At 40.3% G+C, this 14,357-nt stretch overlaps 1 protein-coding gene across 1 annotated transcript in view; it reads right to left on the bottom strand.

Moving 5' to 3' along the window:
• Positions 1-14,357, bottom strand: part of pros1 (protein S) — a 28,880-nt gene that overhangs the window by 2,970 nt on the left and 11,553 nt on the right. The window contains exons 8-13 of the mRNA XM_061974727.2: positions 12,948-13,188; positions 12,685-12,871; positions 10,580-10,744; positions 10,311-10,479; positions 4,893-5,029; positions 4,602-4,830 (exon numbers count right to left, since the gene is read on the bottom strand). Coding sequence (XP_061830711.2) covers positions 4,602-4,830; positions 4,893-5,029; positions 10,311-10,479; positions 10,580-10,744; positions 12,685-12,871; positions 12,948-13,188 — 1,128 coding nt within the window. The remainder of the gene's footprint in view (positions 1-4,601; positions 4,831-4,892; positions 5,030-10,310; positions 10,480-10,579; positions 10,745-12,684; positions 12,872-12,947; positions 13,189-14,357) is intronic.

Raw genomic sequence — 14,357 nt, 5'->3', positions numbered from 1 at the left:
GGCTACTAGGAGCGAACAGCTACACAACAGCTAAGCACACAATAGCACACAAGCTAGACATACATAAGTGTCCTACATTGAACAATACTGCCGTGTAAAACAGCACATTGTCAATATAAACTACTATCAAATAATAATAGTTGCATATTATTTAAACACACAGTCTCCAAGGCAGAAGCGTATTAGAAAGTATCCAGTAACAAATGTGTCCGCATCATTCAGTTTAGTGCGTCATAATGAACTATTGTGGCCACTAAATGTCGCCAAATAGAAAATTAAAAGTCCATTTCAATTTAAAGACTGCATAGGTCTGTCATAAGGTTAGTTCATACCTACCATTGTTTGCTGAGTACTTTTACCTGATCAAACCTTTTCTAAAATTTCACATTACAAAATAAAAGTATGAACTATGATTTGTGCCGATATCGTGTACAATTAATATCGGTATCGGCCATTACGCAATGCTCCAATCATTTAAATTTAACATTTAGAATCAATATTTAGATTTAACATTTATATTTCATATTTAAATTTTAACAATTAGGATTTAGATTTAAAGTTTTTATTGAACATTTGTAATTGAACATGTAAATTTAACATTTAGAATTCAACATTTAGTTTTAACATTTAAATTTAACCTTCAGATTTAACATTTGAATTTTACATTCAGATTAAAAATGTTAATTTAACTTTTATAATTTGTCAATTATGATTAACATTTCAATTTAACATTTAGATTTAACATATTAGGTTAACAATAAAATGTAACACTTAGATTTAACATTTAAAATTTCGATGTAGCATTTAAATTTAACATTTAGAATCAATATTTTGATTCAACATTTATAATTAACATTTAGATTTCATATTTAAATTTAACCTTTATAATTTAGGATTTATATTTAACATTTGTTTTTTTATTTATAATTAAATTTAACTTTTTTTTTTAACATTTAAAATTAACATTTAAATTTAAGATGTAAAGGGACAAGCGGTAGAAAATGGATGGATGGAAATTTAACATTTATAATCGAACATTTGTATTTAACATTTAAATGTATCAATTAAATTTAAGATTGGATTTATCATGTATATTTAACATTTATATTCAACCTTTCAATTGAACATTTTTATGTAATATGTTTATTTAGCGTTTAAATTTAACATTTAGATTTAACATTTAAATTGAACATTTAGATTCAACATTTAGATTTCAAATTCTACAATTGTATTTATATTTTGATGGCACATTTAATATTTAGATTAAGATTTAACATGCAGAGCTAATGTTTTCCTCTTGTTTTCATTTGTCATTTTTGTCTATCCTATTCTAATTATTACAAATCTATCAGCTAGAAAAGTGTGATAACATTTTTACATTTTGCACGTCTGTCACTAAATATCTAGGACAGGGGTCTCAGACACGCGGCCCGCGGGCCAATTGCGGTCCACGAGACATTATTTTGTGGCCCCCACCTTAATAAGACAGTTTAATGTTAGTGCGGCCCGCGATGCATACTTTCCAACCCTCCCAATTTTACCGGGAGACTCCCAAATTTTAGTGCCCCTCCCGAAAATCTCCCAGGGCACCCTTTCACCCGGATTTCTCCCGGACAACATTATTAAGGGCGTGCCTTAAAGGCACTGCCTTTAGTGTCCTCTACAATCCGTTGTCGCGTCCGCTTTTTCACCTTACAAACAGCATGACGGCCCAGTCACATAATATATGCGGCTTCTGCAGACACACGTAAGTGAATGCAAAGCATACTTGGTCAACAGCCATACAGATCACACTGAGAGTGGCCGTACAAAGAACTTTAACACTGTTACAAATATGCGCCACACTGTGAACTCACACCAAACAAGAATCCATCCATCCATCCATCCATTTTCTACCGCTTATTCCCTTCGGGGTCGCTGGAGCCTATCTCAGCTACAATCGGGCGGAAGGCGGTGTACACCCTGGACAAGTCGCCACCTCATCACAGGGCCAACACAGATAGACAGACAACATTCACACTCACATTCACACACTAGGGCCAATTTAGTGTTGCCAATCAACCTATCCCCAGGTGCATGTCTTTGGAGGTGGGAGGAAGCCGGAGTACCCAAAGGGAACCCACGCAGTCACGGGGAGGACATGCAAACTCCACACAGAAAGATCCCGAGGCCGGGATTGAACTCACGACTACTCAGGACCTTCGTATTGTGAGGCAGACGCACTAACCCTTCTTCCACCGTGCTGTGACAAACATATTTCGGGAGAACATCCACACCGTCGTAACACAACATAAACACAACAGAACAAATACCCAGAATCCTTTGCAGCCCTAACTCTTCCGGGCTACAATAAACCCTCTCCTCCCAATCCTGCCCCCCCCCCCCCCCCCCTCATCTCCCGAATTCGGAGGTCTCAAGGTTGGCAAGTATGGCATACGTATGGCATACATTGTAGCCCGGAAGAGTTAGGGCTGCAAAGGATTCTGGGTATTTGTTCTGTTGTGTTTATTTTGTGTCACGGTGCGGATGTTCTCCCGAAATGTGTTTGTAATTCTTGTTTGGTGTGGGTTCACAGTGTGGCGCATATTTGTAACAGTGTTAAAGTTGTTTATACGGCCACCCTCAGTATGACCTGTATGGCTGTTGATCAAGTATGTCTTGCAGTCACTTGCGTGTGTCAATAGAAGCCGCATACAACATGTGAGTGGGCCGGCACGCCCTCAACATTGTTGTCCGGGTGAAATACGCGAGAAAAGTTGCCTCGGCAGGGGCACTGAAATTCGGGAGTGTCCCTCTCTCGCTCCCGTGTTGCACATTTTAAAAGCAGTCTACTGAGGCAACAACACAGGCGTCCCACAGGGTTGCGTTGTATCACCAACACTATTTACATTGTACACCAATGATTGTAGGACTGTGCACCCTAACAATTATATGGTGAAATTTGCGGACGATACCGTGCTCCTAAGCCTTCTACACAAGGATACGGACCCCTCTGTGTACCAAGACGAGATAGACCTATTTATTAGGTGGTGTGACACTAACCGTCTTATTTTAAATGTGACCAAGACACAGGAAATGGTTTTGGATCCGAGGAAAGTGACTGACCATGAGCCAGTGGTCATCAAAAATCAGGAAATCACCCAGGTATCCTCATATAAATATTTAGGGGTTCATATTGATAATCTTCTCTGCTGGAAGACACATATTGACAAACTGTGCAATAGACTGCAACAGAGGCTATATTTTTTGCGAAGATTAAGATTGTACGGCGTAAGCAGCCATATCATGATGATTTTCTACCGTGCCATTGTAGAGAGCATCATTAGATACGGGATCACCTCATGGTTTGGCAACCTAACCGTTAAGCTAAAAAGCAAACTGGCCGGCATGCATAAAACGGCAATGAAAATCGTAGGGAGGAAAGAATATGAGCCTATACAGAGCATCTATGAGCAGGCAGTTAGGAAAAAAGCTAAGAAAATGATTTCCAACTCACAACACCCACTCTTTCCTGAATATGGAACCCTGCCATCAGGGAGAAGACTCCGGGTCCCACTATGCAAATCTAACCGCCTTAAATTATCATTTGTTCCAGCCTCCATTAAGCTGACCAACAATGTGCAATAGAATTTTAATACATAGGTTAGCACTTTTTTTAGCACATAGCACTTTAGCACATAGCACTTTAGAACTAAGCACTTTAGCACACAGCACTTTATCCATGAGCTCTAGTGCAATGCACATTGGTACTTTATCTTTATCTTCATACTGTAGATTTTATGCCGACATCAAAGTGCCACCTATGTCTATCAAGCTCCATGTTCTGATGTTTAAATGTTAGTTATATGGTTGTGGTTGTGTCTGTGCTTGTGTTTTTGTTCTGTTGTTTTTGGGTATGTTAAGAAAGCAATGATGCACTGTGCCCAAGACAAATTTCCCCGCGGGGACAATAAAGTTGAACCTTGACCTTGACCTTGAACAAGATTTCTTCAAGAAAGAAGATGCAGCAGTCAAAGCTAGCTACATGGTGAGTGAGATGGTTGCTAGGGCGGGAAAGCAAAGAAGGTGAATTCATTAAAAAGTGCATGTTAGATTTTTTTAAAGAAATCTTTAGCCTCACCCAGTTTCTGCATCCAGTGGCCCCCAGGTAAATTAAGTTTGAGACCCCCTGCTCTAGGACATCAAATAGTGTTTCAATCTAGAAAATAAACCAAAAAATGTGCTCCGATGGGCAAATTCCTTTAAATCCGATGAACACAACAGATCTTCTTTAATCCTTTCAGTGACCTCACATCTGTGCTGTCAATTCTTGTATCTGCACTTCCTGACAAGCGAGACCACAAAGAAAAACAGAGCATTTGTTACCGGAATGAATCGGAATGGCCACCATGCCACTTGGCAAATCTTAGGGGAGAAAGCTTCCTGGAACTGCTTGAAGTTTGCTTTGAAGCACTTTTTGGAAGGCCTCTCAAAAACAGCTGTGCTATAACTAGATACCTCTGCTTGGTAGACATATTGGAATGATTAGAGCTCGGGAGGGAAATTGGCGCCTGTGTCAAATGTTCTTGAGTACACGATGACCACTGGTCTTTGCAACTGACCTGGTATCCCACCGATGTAGGTTCTGACGGGGCTCCGCATGCTGGAGTGGAGGCGCTGCAGGGCCTCCAGCAGGGCGTCGGGCGCCGCATACATCACAGTGGAGGAGTTGGCGGAGAGCTGCATCCCGGTCGGCGTCACGCTCAGCAGCACCGTCAAGTGGTCGGGGTAGCACAGCATCAGCGAGTCCAGCGTCGCCACGGGAACCCCATCCAGGAACACTTGCAGGTTCTGGCATCAGACGTGGTAAAGTTGACGTGTTCTCAAGTTGTTGGGACAAAAGTGTGACGTACCGCGTCTTCTTCTCCTTGCGACAACACGGCGACCGACAGCGGGACGACGTCGTCGGAAACGAGAGCGAAGACGACCCCGGTGCTGCTGGAAGGACGTATGTTCAGCCTTAAATCCACCTTCCAACTGCCAGAGTCACCTGAACACACAGGACACCCCTAATTAACATTAAAAATAATCCATGTAATATATCGTTAGAAAACGTATCGCTGTGTTGCCGTATCGGTATTTTCCCCCACCTTTAACTTACACAGGTTAATAAAAAAACATATATTTTTTGTTGATATCAGACCGATATCCAATATCAATATCAGATCGGTGTCTAAAACAGCACATTGGTCAATATAAACAGTTGACAAATAAATATAGTTGCATATTACACTGCAAAAACTGAAATCTAAGTAAGATGAAATATCTGAAATAAGGGTGATATTTGCTTATTTTCTGTCTGATAAGATAATTCTTCTCACTAAGCAGATTTTATGCTAGAGTGTTTTACTTGTTTTAAGTGTTTTGGTCCTAAATGATCTCAGTAAGACAGCTTGTAGCTGAGATTTGATGAACTATATCAGGGGTCGGCAACCCAAAATGTTGAAAGAGCCTTATTGGACCAAAAATACAAAAACAAATCTGTCTGGAGCCGCAAAAAATTAAAAGCCATACTACATACAGATAGTGTGTCATGAGATATACATTGAATTAATATGACTTAAAGGAAACTAAATGAGCTCAAATATAGCTACAAATGAGGCATAATGATGCAATATGTACATATAACTAGCCTAAATAGCATGTTAGCATCGATTAGCTCGCAGTCATGCAGTGACCAAATATGTCTGATTAGCACTCCACACAAGTCAATAACATCAACAAAACTCACCTTTGTGGATTCATGCACAACGTTAAAAGTTTGGTGGACAACATGAGACAGAAAAAGAAGTGGCATAAAACACATCCTAGAAAGTCGCAGAAAGATATACATGTAAACAAACTAAGGTGAGTTCAAGGACTGCCAAAATTAGTAGGACAAAACGGCGCTCGCCAAATACTCGAATCAGTGAAGCATGTTTAATATAAACAGTGTGCTTTATAACAATTAGGGAGGTTTGTGTCATGTTTGTCCTCCTACAGAAACCATATTAAAACAAAAAATATATTTTTTTCCCCTCAACTTTTTCCATTTTTCATACATTTTTGAAAAAGCTCCAGAGAGCCACTAGGGCGGCGCTAAAGAGCCGCATGCGGCTCTCGAGCCGCGGGTTGCCGACCCCTGACCTATATTGAGTAAAACATGCTTGAAACTAGAATATCAACTGTTGCAAAGCTGTGTCATCAACACTCACAAGTATAAAACTACTTTTTCAAAAGAATAATTTCTTATTCCAAGCATAAAAAAAAAAATCATGACTTTGACACAATTGTGTCTCATAATTAAAATAGATGACAGCCAAATGGACTTTGCTGTTTTATTTTCAATGAAACAATAGAAAATACGTACTCATATAGTGGTACAGTTGTCACTGACAGTTAATATTTAAACATTTAACAGGTGACACTTCTAACAATTTTGAACAGAAATAGTTCATGCACATTCAGATGAATTCTTCAAATTTACAATTAACAACATTTTGGCCGGGGGCCGGGTTGTATATATGCGCGCTAATTGACTGAAAGAGCACGCACTTGGCGCGATGATGTCATGTTATCCATGGAAAAATGCATTTTTAGACAATATGATTTGCCTGAGCGGCTAGGAGACCCAGAGAGTAACAAGCGGTTGCCTTGTTGCCTTTCCATTAAGAACAATACATTCGTTTTTAGTAGAGATGCTTTAAAATGTAATATCGGAAATTATCGGTATCGTTTTTTTTATTATCGGTATCGTTTTTTTATTTTTTATTTTTTTATTAAATCAACATAAAAAACAAGATACACTTACAATTAGTACACCAACCCCCAAAACCCCCCTTCCCCATTTACACTCATTCACACAAAAGGGTTGTTTCTTTCTGTTATTAATATTCTGCTTCCTACATTATATATCAATATATATCAATACAGTCTGCAAGGGATACAGTCCATAAGCACACATGATTGTGCGTGCTGCTGCTCCACTAATAGTACTAACCTTTAACAGTTAATTTTACTCATTTTCATTAATTACTAGTTTCTATGTAACTTTTTTTACACTGTTTTACTTTCTTTTTTATTCAAGAAAATGTTTTTAATTAATTTATCTTATTTTATGATTTTTTTTTAAAAAGGACCTTATATTCACCATACCTGGTTGTCCAAATTAGGCATAATAATGTGTTAATTCCACGACTGTATAATATCGGTATCGGTTGATATTGGTATCCGTAATTAAGAGTTGGACAATATCGGAATATCGGATATCGACAAAAAGCCATTATCGGACATCCCTAGTTTTTAGTATAAGTTTGCTGGTTTCAAGAAATGTAATGCCGAGCGCATATCATTATGTCAAGATAATGGCACTAGCATTTACTTCATTTAAGAATATTTTTCAACATATTGAGCAAAAAGGTCTCATATTTGTTTTTTCTACCAAGAAAAGTGCACTTGTTATTAGTAAGAATATACTTATTTTAAGGTATTTTTGGGTTGATTGAAGTTAAATAATTTGACTTGTTTTGGAAAGTTTTGACAAGCCAAATGTTCTTGTTCTATTGGCAGATAATTTTGCTTACGGTAGTTCAAATAAAATACCCCTCATTTTTGTATTTTTTTTTCTTGTTTTTGAACACTGACTTTTTGCAGTGCACTTACACATACAAAGTCTCCAAGGCAGAAGCGTATTAGAAGGTATCCGGTAAAAAACGTGTCCGCATCATTTAACTTACTGCGTCATGAGCTTAAGCTCATGTGACCCTTAGGTGTCATCAAAAAAAATGACCATCCATCCATCCATTTTCTACCGCTTATCCCTTTCGGGGTCACGGGGGGCGCTGGAGACTATCTCAGCTACAATCGGGCGGAAGGCGGGGTACACCCTGGACAAGTCGCCACCTCATCGCAGGGCCAACACAGATAGACAGACAACATTGACACACTAGGGCCAATTTAGTGTTGCCAATCAACCTATCCCCAGGTGCATGTCTTTGGAGGTGGGAGGAAGCCGGAGTACCCGGAGGGAACCCACGCAGTCACGGGGAGAACATGCAAACTCCACACAGAAAGATCCCGACTTGACTTCAATTTAAAGACGGCATGAGTCCATTCAAGAGGGTTGATAATAAATAGGTTAGTGTTTTTCATACCTATCATTGTTCTTTCTTGGAATAATTTAATTTGAGCAAAACTTTTATAACATTCCACTCCACAAAATAATAAAAGTCTGTACTATGAATCGTGCCAGTACTCAAGTATTGGATTTGAAGTGAAGAAGTTGTATGGGGACATCCCTAATGGAATATACAGGTAAAAGCCAGTAAATTAGAATATTTTGAAAAACTTGATTTATTTCAGTAATTGCATTCAAAAGGTGTAACTTGTACATTATATTTATTCATTGCACACAGACTGATGCATTCAAATGTTTATTTCATTTAATTTTGATGATTTGAAGTGGCAACAAATGAAAATCCAAAATTCCGTGTGTCACAAAATTAGAATATCACTTAAGGCTAATACAAAAAAGGGATTTTTAGAAATGTTGGCCAACTGAAAAGTATGAAAATGAAAAATATGAGCATGTACAATACTCAATACTTGGTTGGAGCTCATTTTGCCTCAATTACTGCGTTAATGCGGCGTGGCATGGAGTCGATGAGTTTCTGGCACTGCTCAGGTGTTATGAGAGCCCAGGTTGCTCTGATAGTGGCCTTCAACTCTTCTGCGTTTTTGGGTCTGGCATTCTGCATCTTCCTTTTCACAATACCCCACAGATTTTCTATGGGGCTAAGGTCAGGGGAGTTGGCGGGCCAATTTAGAACAGAAATACCATGGTCCGTAAACCAGGCACGGGTAGATTTTGCGTTGTGTGCAGGCGCCAAGTCCTGTTGGAACTTGAAATCTCCATCTCCATAGAGCAGGTCAGCAGCAGGAAGCATGAAGTGCTCTAAAACTTGCTGGTAGACGGCTGCGTTGACCCTGGATCTCAGGAAACAGAGTGGACCGACACCAGCAGATGACATGGCACCCCAAACCATCACTGATGGTGGAAACTTTACACTAGACTTCAGGCAATGTGGATCCTGTGCCTCTCCTGTCTTCCTCCAGACTCTGGGACCTCGATTTCCAAAGGAAATGCAAAATTTGCTTTCGTCAGAAAACATGACTTTGGACCACTCAGCAGCAGTCCAGCTGGTGTCGGTCCACTCTGTTTCCTGAGATCCAGGGTCAACGCAGCCGTCTACCAGCAAGTTTTAGAGCACTTCATGCTTCCTGCTGCTGACCTGCTCTATGGAGATGGAGATTTCAAGTTCCAACAGGACTTGGCACCTGCACACAGCGCAAAATCTACCCGTGCCTGGTTTACGGACCATGGTATTTCTGTTCTAAATTGGCCCGCCAACTCCCCTGACCTTAGCCCCATAGAAAATCTGTGGGGTATTGTGAAAAGGAAGATGCAGAATGCCAGACCCAAAAACGCAGAAGAGTTGAAGGCCGCTATCAGAGCAACCTGGGCTCTCATAACACCTGAGCAGTGCCAGAAACTCATCGACTCCATGCCACGCCGCATTAACGCAGTAATTGAGGCAAAAGGAGCTCCAACCAAGTATTGAGTATTGGACATGCTCATATTTTTCATTTTCATACTTTTCAGTTGGCCAACATTTCTAAAAATCCCTTTTTTGTATTAGCCTTAAGTAATATTCTAATTTTGTGACACACGGAATTTTGGATTTTCATTTGTTGCCACTTCAAATCATCAAAATTAAATGAAATAAACATTTGAATGCATCAGTCTGTGTGCAATGAATAAATATAATGTACAAGTTACACCTTTTGAATGCAATTACTGAAATAAATCAAGTTTTTCAAAATATTCAAATTTACTGGCTTTTACCTGTAAGTGTTTTCTTGCTTGCTCTCAATGAAGGCGGACACTTCCCTTCCCTCTCCCTTATGTTTCCCTGCTTTGCTTTTTAATCGTGTCGCGTCCTGTCTTAACTTTTTTGGAGCCTCTCTGTCCTGACGGAATATGAGGTTACATGATGGGTGTGTGGGAGAAGTGGAGGGTTGTGTGCCTGGCAATTCTTTCCGTTAAGGAAATCAAAGCTTTTATATAATAAACAGTGAGGCCAGCCGTTCAAAGTATCCAGAAGCTGCTCCGTCATGATTGATGGAACGGGCAGGGACTAAATCGCAAACTGGATAACATCTCGGAGAAGCGTTCCGCTCTGCAAGGCGAGATTATGATCGCTTCCATCCTAGTCTGCATTGAACTTACTCACTGTAGTCAATATTGAAGTGTGCCAATCCTTCCCCAGTGAAGAAAGAGCCTGGTTCAACATACACGTAACATTGTTTGCTCTTCTTCTTCAGGATGACATCCTTCACGCCGGACGCTCCCTGGTTCATCATGTTCCAGCCCCGGATGCAGCCATCGAGTCTGTGGTTGATCTATAATACGCGTGACTATTTCATTATAGAATTTAATCATTTTCATAAATGTTATTATGTAGCAGCTCTCTTTTTTCCCCCCCAAGTGCAGTCGGCTTACGGGTTTGATGACGTTGTTGGTGCGGTTGGGCAAACCGGCGATGTAAACTTTGGTCTCCAGTTTGCCATTAATAGGCGTGAAGAGACTCTCTGGACTGTTGATGCTCATTATGGCCTCCTTGCTGATCTTCACGCTGATGCTGTTCTCCAGTTCATCCACAGAGATCTGCATGAACATGATATCATATCACTGCAAGATACAACATGTCCGGGATGTAGCAGTATCAAAATAATACTGTAGTGTTCATAATTGGGCTAATATGAGGGGAGGAAAGCACCAATTAAACTGAATTCAGTTCATTTCACGGAAACGTTGATTTGAGATACAAGTGTTTTCAGTTAAGAGCTCTGTCACATAACCAATTAAGCTCTACATTTGTCATGAATCAATGATATAGTCATACATAGTCATATTTTTGCTCGTCAAAGATCCTCTATTGCATAGGTGTCAAACTCAAGGCCTGGGGGCCAGATCTGGCACACCACCTCGTTTAAAGTGGCCCGCCATTTCATTTAAAGTGACCTGCCACTTCATTTAGTGTGGCCTGCCACATCAGTTTACATGGACCACGGCATCATTTTATGTGACCCGCCACATAAATTGATATCAAACATTAAAGATTCTTTATTCCATAGGTGTCCAACTCAAAGCCTGGGGTCCAGATCTGGCTTGCCACTTCCTTTAGAGTGGCCCCCCAGAACATTAAAATTGACCCACCACGTAACTTTATGTGGGCCGCTGCATTGTTTAAATTGGCCCCCTCCATCGTTTAAAAATGGTGCGCCACATTATTTAAATTGACCCGCCACGTCATCTTTCGTGGCTTGTCAGATCATTTAAATTGACCAGCCACATCATTTAATTTGGCCTGCCACGTCATTTAAAGTGACCCGCCAGATCATTTAATGTGGCACGCCACGTCATTTTACGTGGACCACCACGTAATTTACGGGGACTACTATGTAATTTAAAGTGGCCCTCTTCATCATTTAAGTTGGCTCGCCACATCATTTAAAATGACCAGCCACATCATTTAATTTGGCACGTCACAACATTTTATGTGGACCACCATGTAATTTAATGTGGACCACTACATAATTTAAAGTGGCCCTCCACCTCATTTAATTTGGCTTGCCACATCATTTAAAGTGACCCGTCAGATAATTTCATGTGGCCTGCCACATCATTTTACGTGGACCACCATGTAATTTAATGTGGACCACCATGTAATTTAATGTGGACCACTACGTAATTTAATGTGGCCCTCCACACCAGCCACATCATTTAAAGTGACCCCCCACGTCATTTAATTTGGCCTGCCACGTCATTTAAAGTGACCCGCCAGATCATTTCATGTGGCCCTCCACCTCATTTAATTTGGCCCGCCACATCATTTAAAGTGACCAGCCACATCATTTAATTTGGCCTGTTACATCATTTAAAGTGACCCGCCAGATCATTTCATGTGGCCTGCCACAACATTTTACGTGGACCACTACGTGATTTAATGTGGCCCTCCACACCAGCCACATCATTTAAAGTGACCCCCCACATCATTTAAAGTGTCCAGCCACATCATTTAATTTGGCCTGCCACATCATTTAAAGTGACCGCCACGTCATTTAAAGTGACCCGCCACAATATTTTACGTGGACCACCGTGTAATTTATTGTGGACCACTCCGTAATTTAATGTGGCCCGCCACATCATTTAAAGTGACCAGCCACTTCATTTAATTTTGCCTGCCACATGATTTAAAGTGACCCGCCAGATCATTGAATGTGGACCACCATGTAATTTAATGTGGACCACTACGTAATTGAACGTGGCCCTCCACATCATTTAAATTGGCCTGCCACATTTGAAGTGACCTATCACATCATGTAAAATGGCCAGCCACATCATTTAACTTGGCCTGATCATGTAACAATATGTTCCAAGCCTTTTTTTTTAAATGATCAAAATGAGTTGCTATGCAAATTGTGCATTGATTATATTCACTGTTACAGGCGGCCCTCTGAGGGCAGCCATAATTGCAACGTGGGCCGCCCTAAAAATGAGTTGGACACCCTGCTGCTCCATTGCTACTGAACAAGTCTGCTCACCACATGCCACTGTCCATCGTTGATGGCTTTGCCTCCACTGGTCACCTTGAAAGTGTGCAGGTTTTTAAACTGGACCTCAATATGTCCGCCTCGTAGCCCCAGCATGAACCACGAGTCCCGGTAGGACTCGGCATAGAGGATAACTCCCTCCGGGTCAAACGTGCGGAAGTCGAACTCGGCTGCAAACCTAGCACACAGCGGAAAAGGATATTTATGCTGCATGATGTCATATTTGTAATATGAATTACTGCTGTTGCACTCACTTTGTGGTCTCCGGCAGGCGAAAGAGCAGATATATCCCAGGAAGCCCAACGAACTGCTCCCCCAGGTACAGCATCTCCGCATTTTTGGAGTCGTACAACTCCACGCAGACGGGGATCTTCTCACAGCTGCGCCCGTCGTCCGCCAAGCGGAGGTCCTGACGGCCGTCGCAGTGGCACGTGTAGCTGCCAATGTTGTTGATGCAGATGCCATCGCACACGCTCGTCCGGCATTCATCCACGTCTGCAACCACGCATTCAGAAGGTAAACCCTCAGCACACGTAAAGGATCGGGCCGCCGCGACATCGAGGTTGTAGGCACCGACCCAATTCCGTCGGTACTATCGGTTTTTATTAGAGATGTCCGATAAATGCTTTAAAATGTAATATCGGAATTATTATTATTATTATCGGTATCGGTTTTTTTCCATTTTTTTTTTTTTAAATTAAATCAACATAAAAAACACAAGATACACTAACAATTAACAACTAAAACACTCATTCACACAAAAGGGTTGTTTCTTTCTGTTATTAATATTATGGTTCCTACATTATATATCAATATATATCAATAGAGTCTGCAAGGGATACAGTCCAGCAGCACACATGATTGTGCGTGCTGCTGGTCCACTAATAGTACTAACCTTTAACAGTTAATTTTACTCATTTTTATTAATTACTAGTTTCTATGTACCGTATTTTTCAGACTATAAGTCGCAGTTTTTTTCATAGTTTTTCATAGCGACTTATACTCAGGAGCGACTTATGTGTGAAATGATTAACACATTAACGTAAAATATCTAATAATATTATTTAGCTCATTCACGTAAGAGACTTGACGTATAAGATTTCATGGGATTTAGCGATTAGGAGTGACAGCTTATTTGGTAAACATATAGCATGTTCTATATGTTATAGTTATTTGAATGACTCTTACCATAATATGTTACGTTAACATACCAGGTTCGTTATTTATGCGTCATATAACGTACACTTAATTAGCCTGTTGTTCACTATTCTTTATTTATTTTAAATTGCCTTTCAAATGTCTATTCTTGGTGTTTGGTTTTATCAAAGAAATTTCCCCAAAAAATGCGACTTATACTCCAGTGCGACTTATATATGTTTTTTCCCTACTTTATTATGCATTTTTGGCAGGTGCGACTTATTCTCCGGTGCGACTTATACTCCGAAAAATACGGTAATTACTAGTTTCTATGTACCGTATTTTTCGGACTATAAGTCGCAGTTTTTTTCATAGTTTGACCGGGGGTGCGACTTATACTCAGGAGCGACTTATGTGTGAAATTATTAACACATTACCGTAAAATATCAAATAATATTATTTAGCTCATTCACGTAAGAGACTAGACGTATAAGATTTCATGGGATTTAGCGATTAGGAGTGACAGA

The sequence above is a fragment of the Nerophis lumbriciformis genome, linkage group LG15 (genome assembly GCF_033978685.3).
Source record: "Nerophis lumbriciformis linkage group LG15, RoL_Nlum_v2.1, whole genome shotgun sequence".
NCBI lineage: Eukaryota > Metazoa > Chordata > Actinopteri > Syngnathiformes > Syngnathidae > Nerophis > Nerophis lumbriciformis.
Note: the sequence above shows the minus strand (reverse complement) of the source record. Positions and strands in the feature narration are given on the sequence as shown.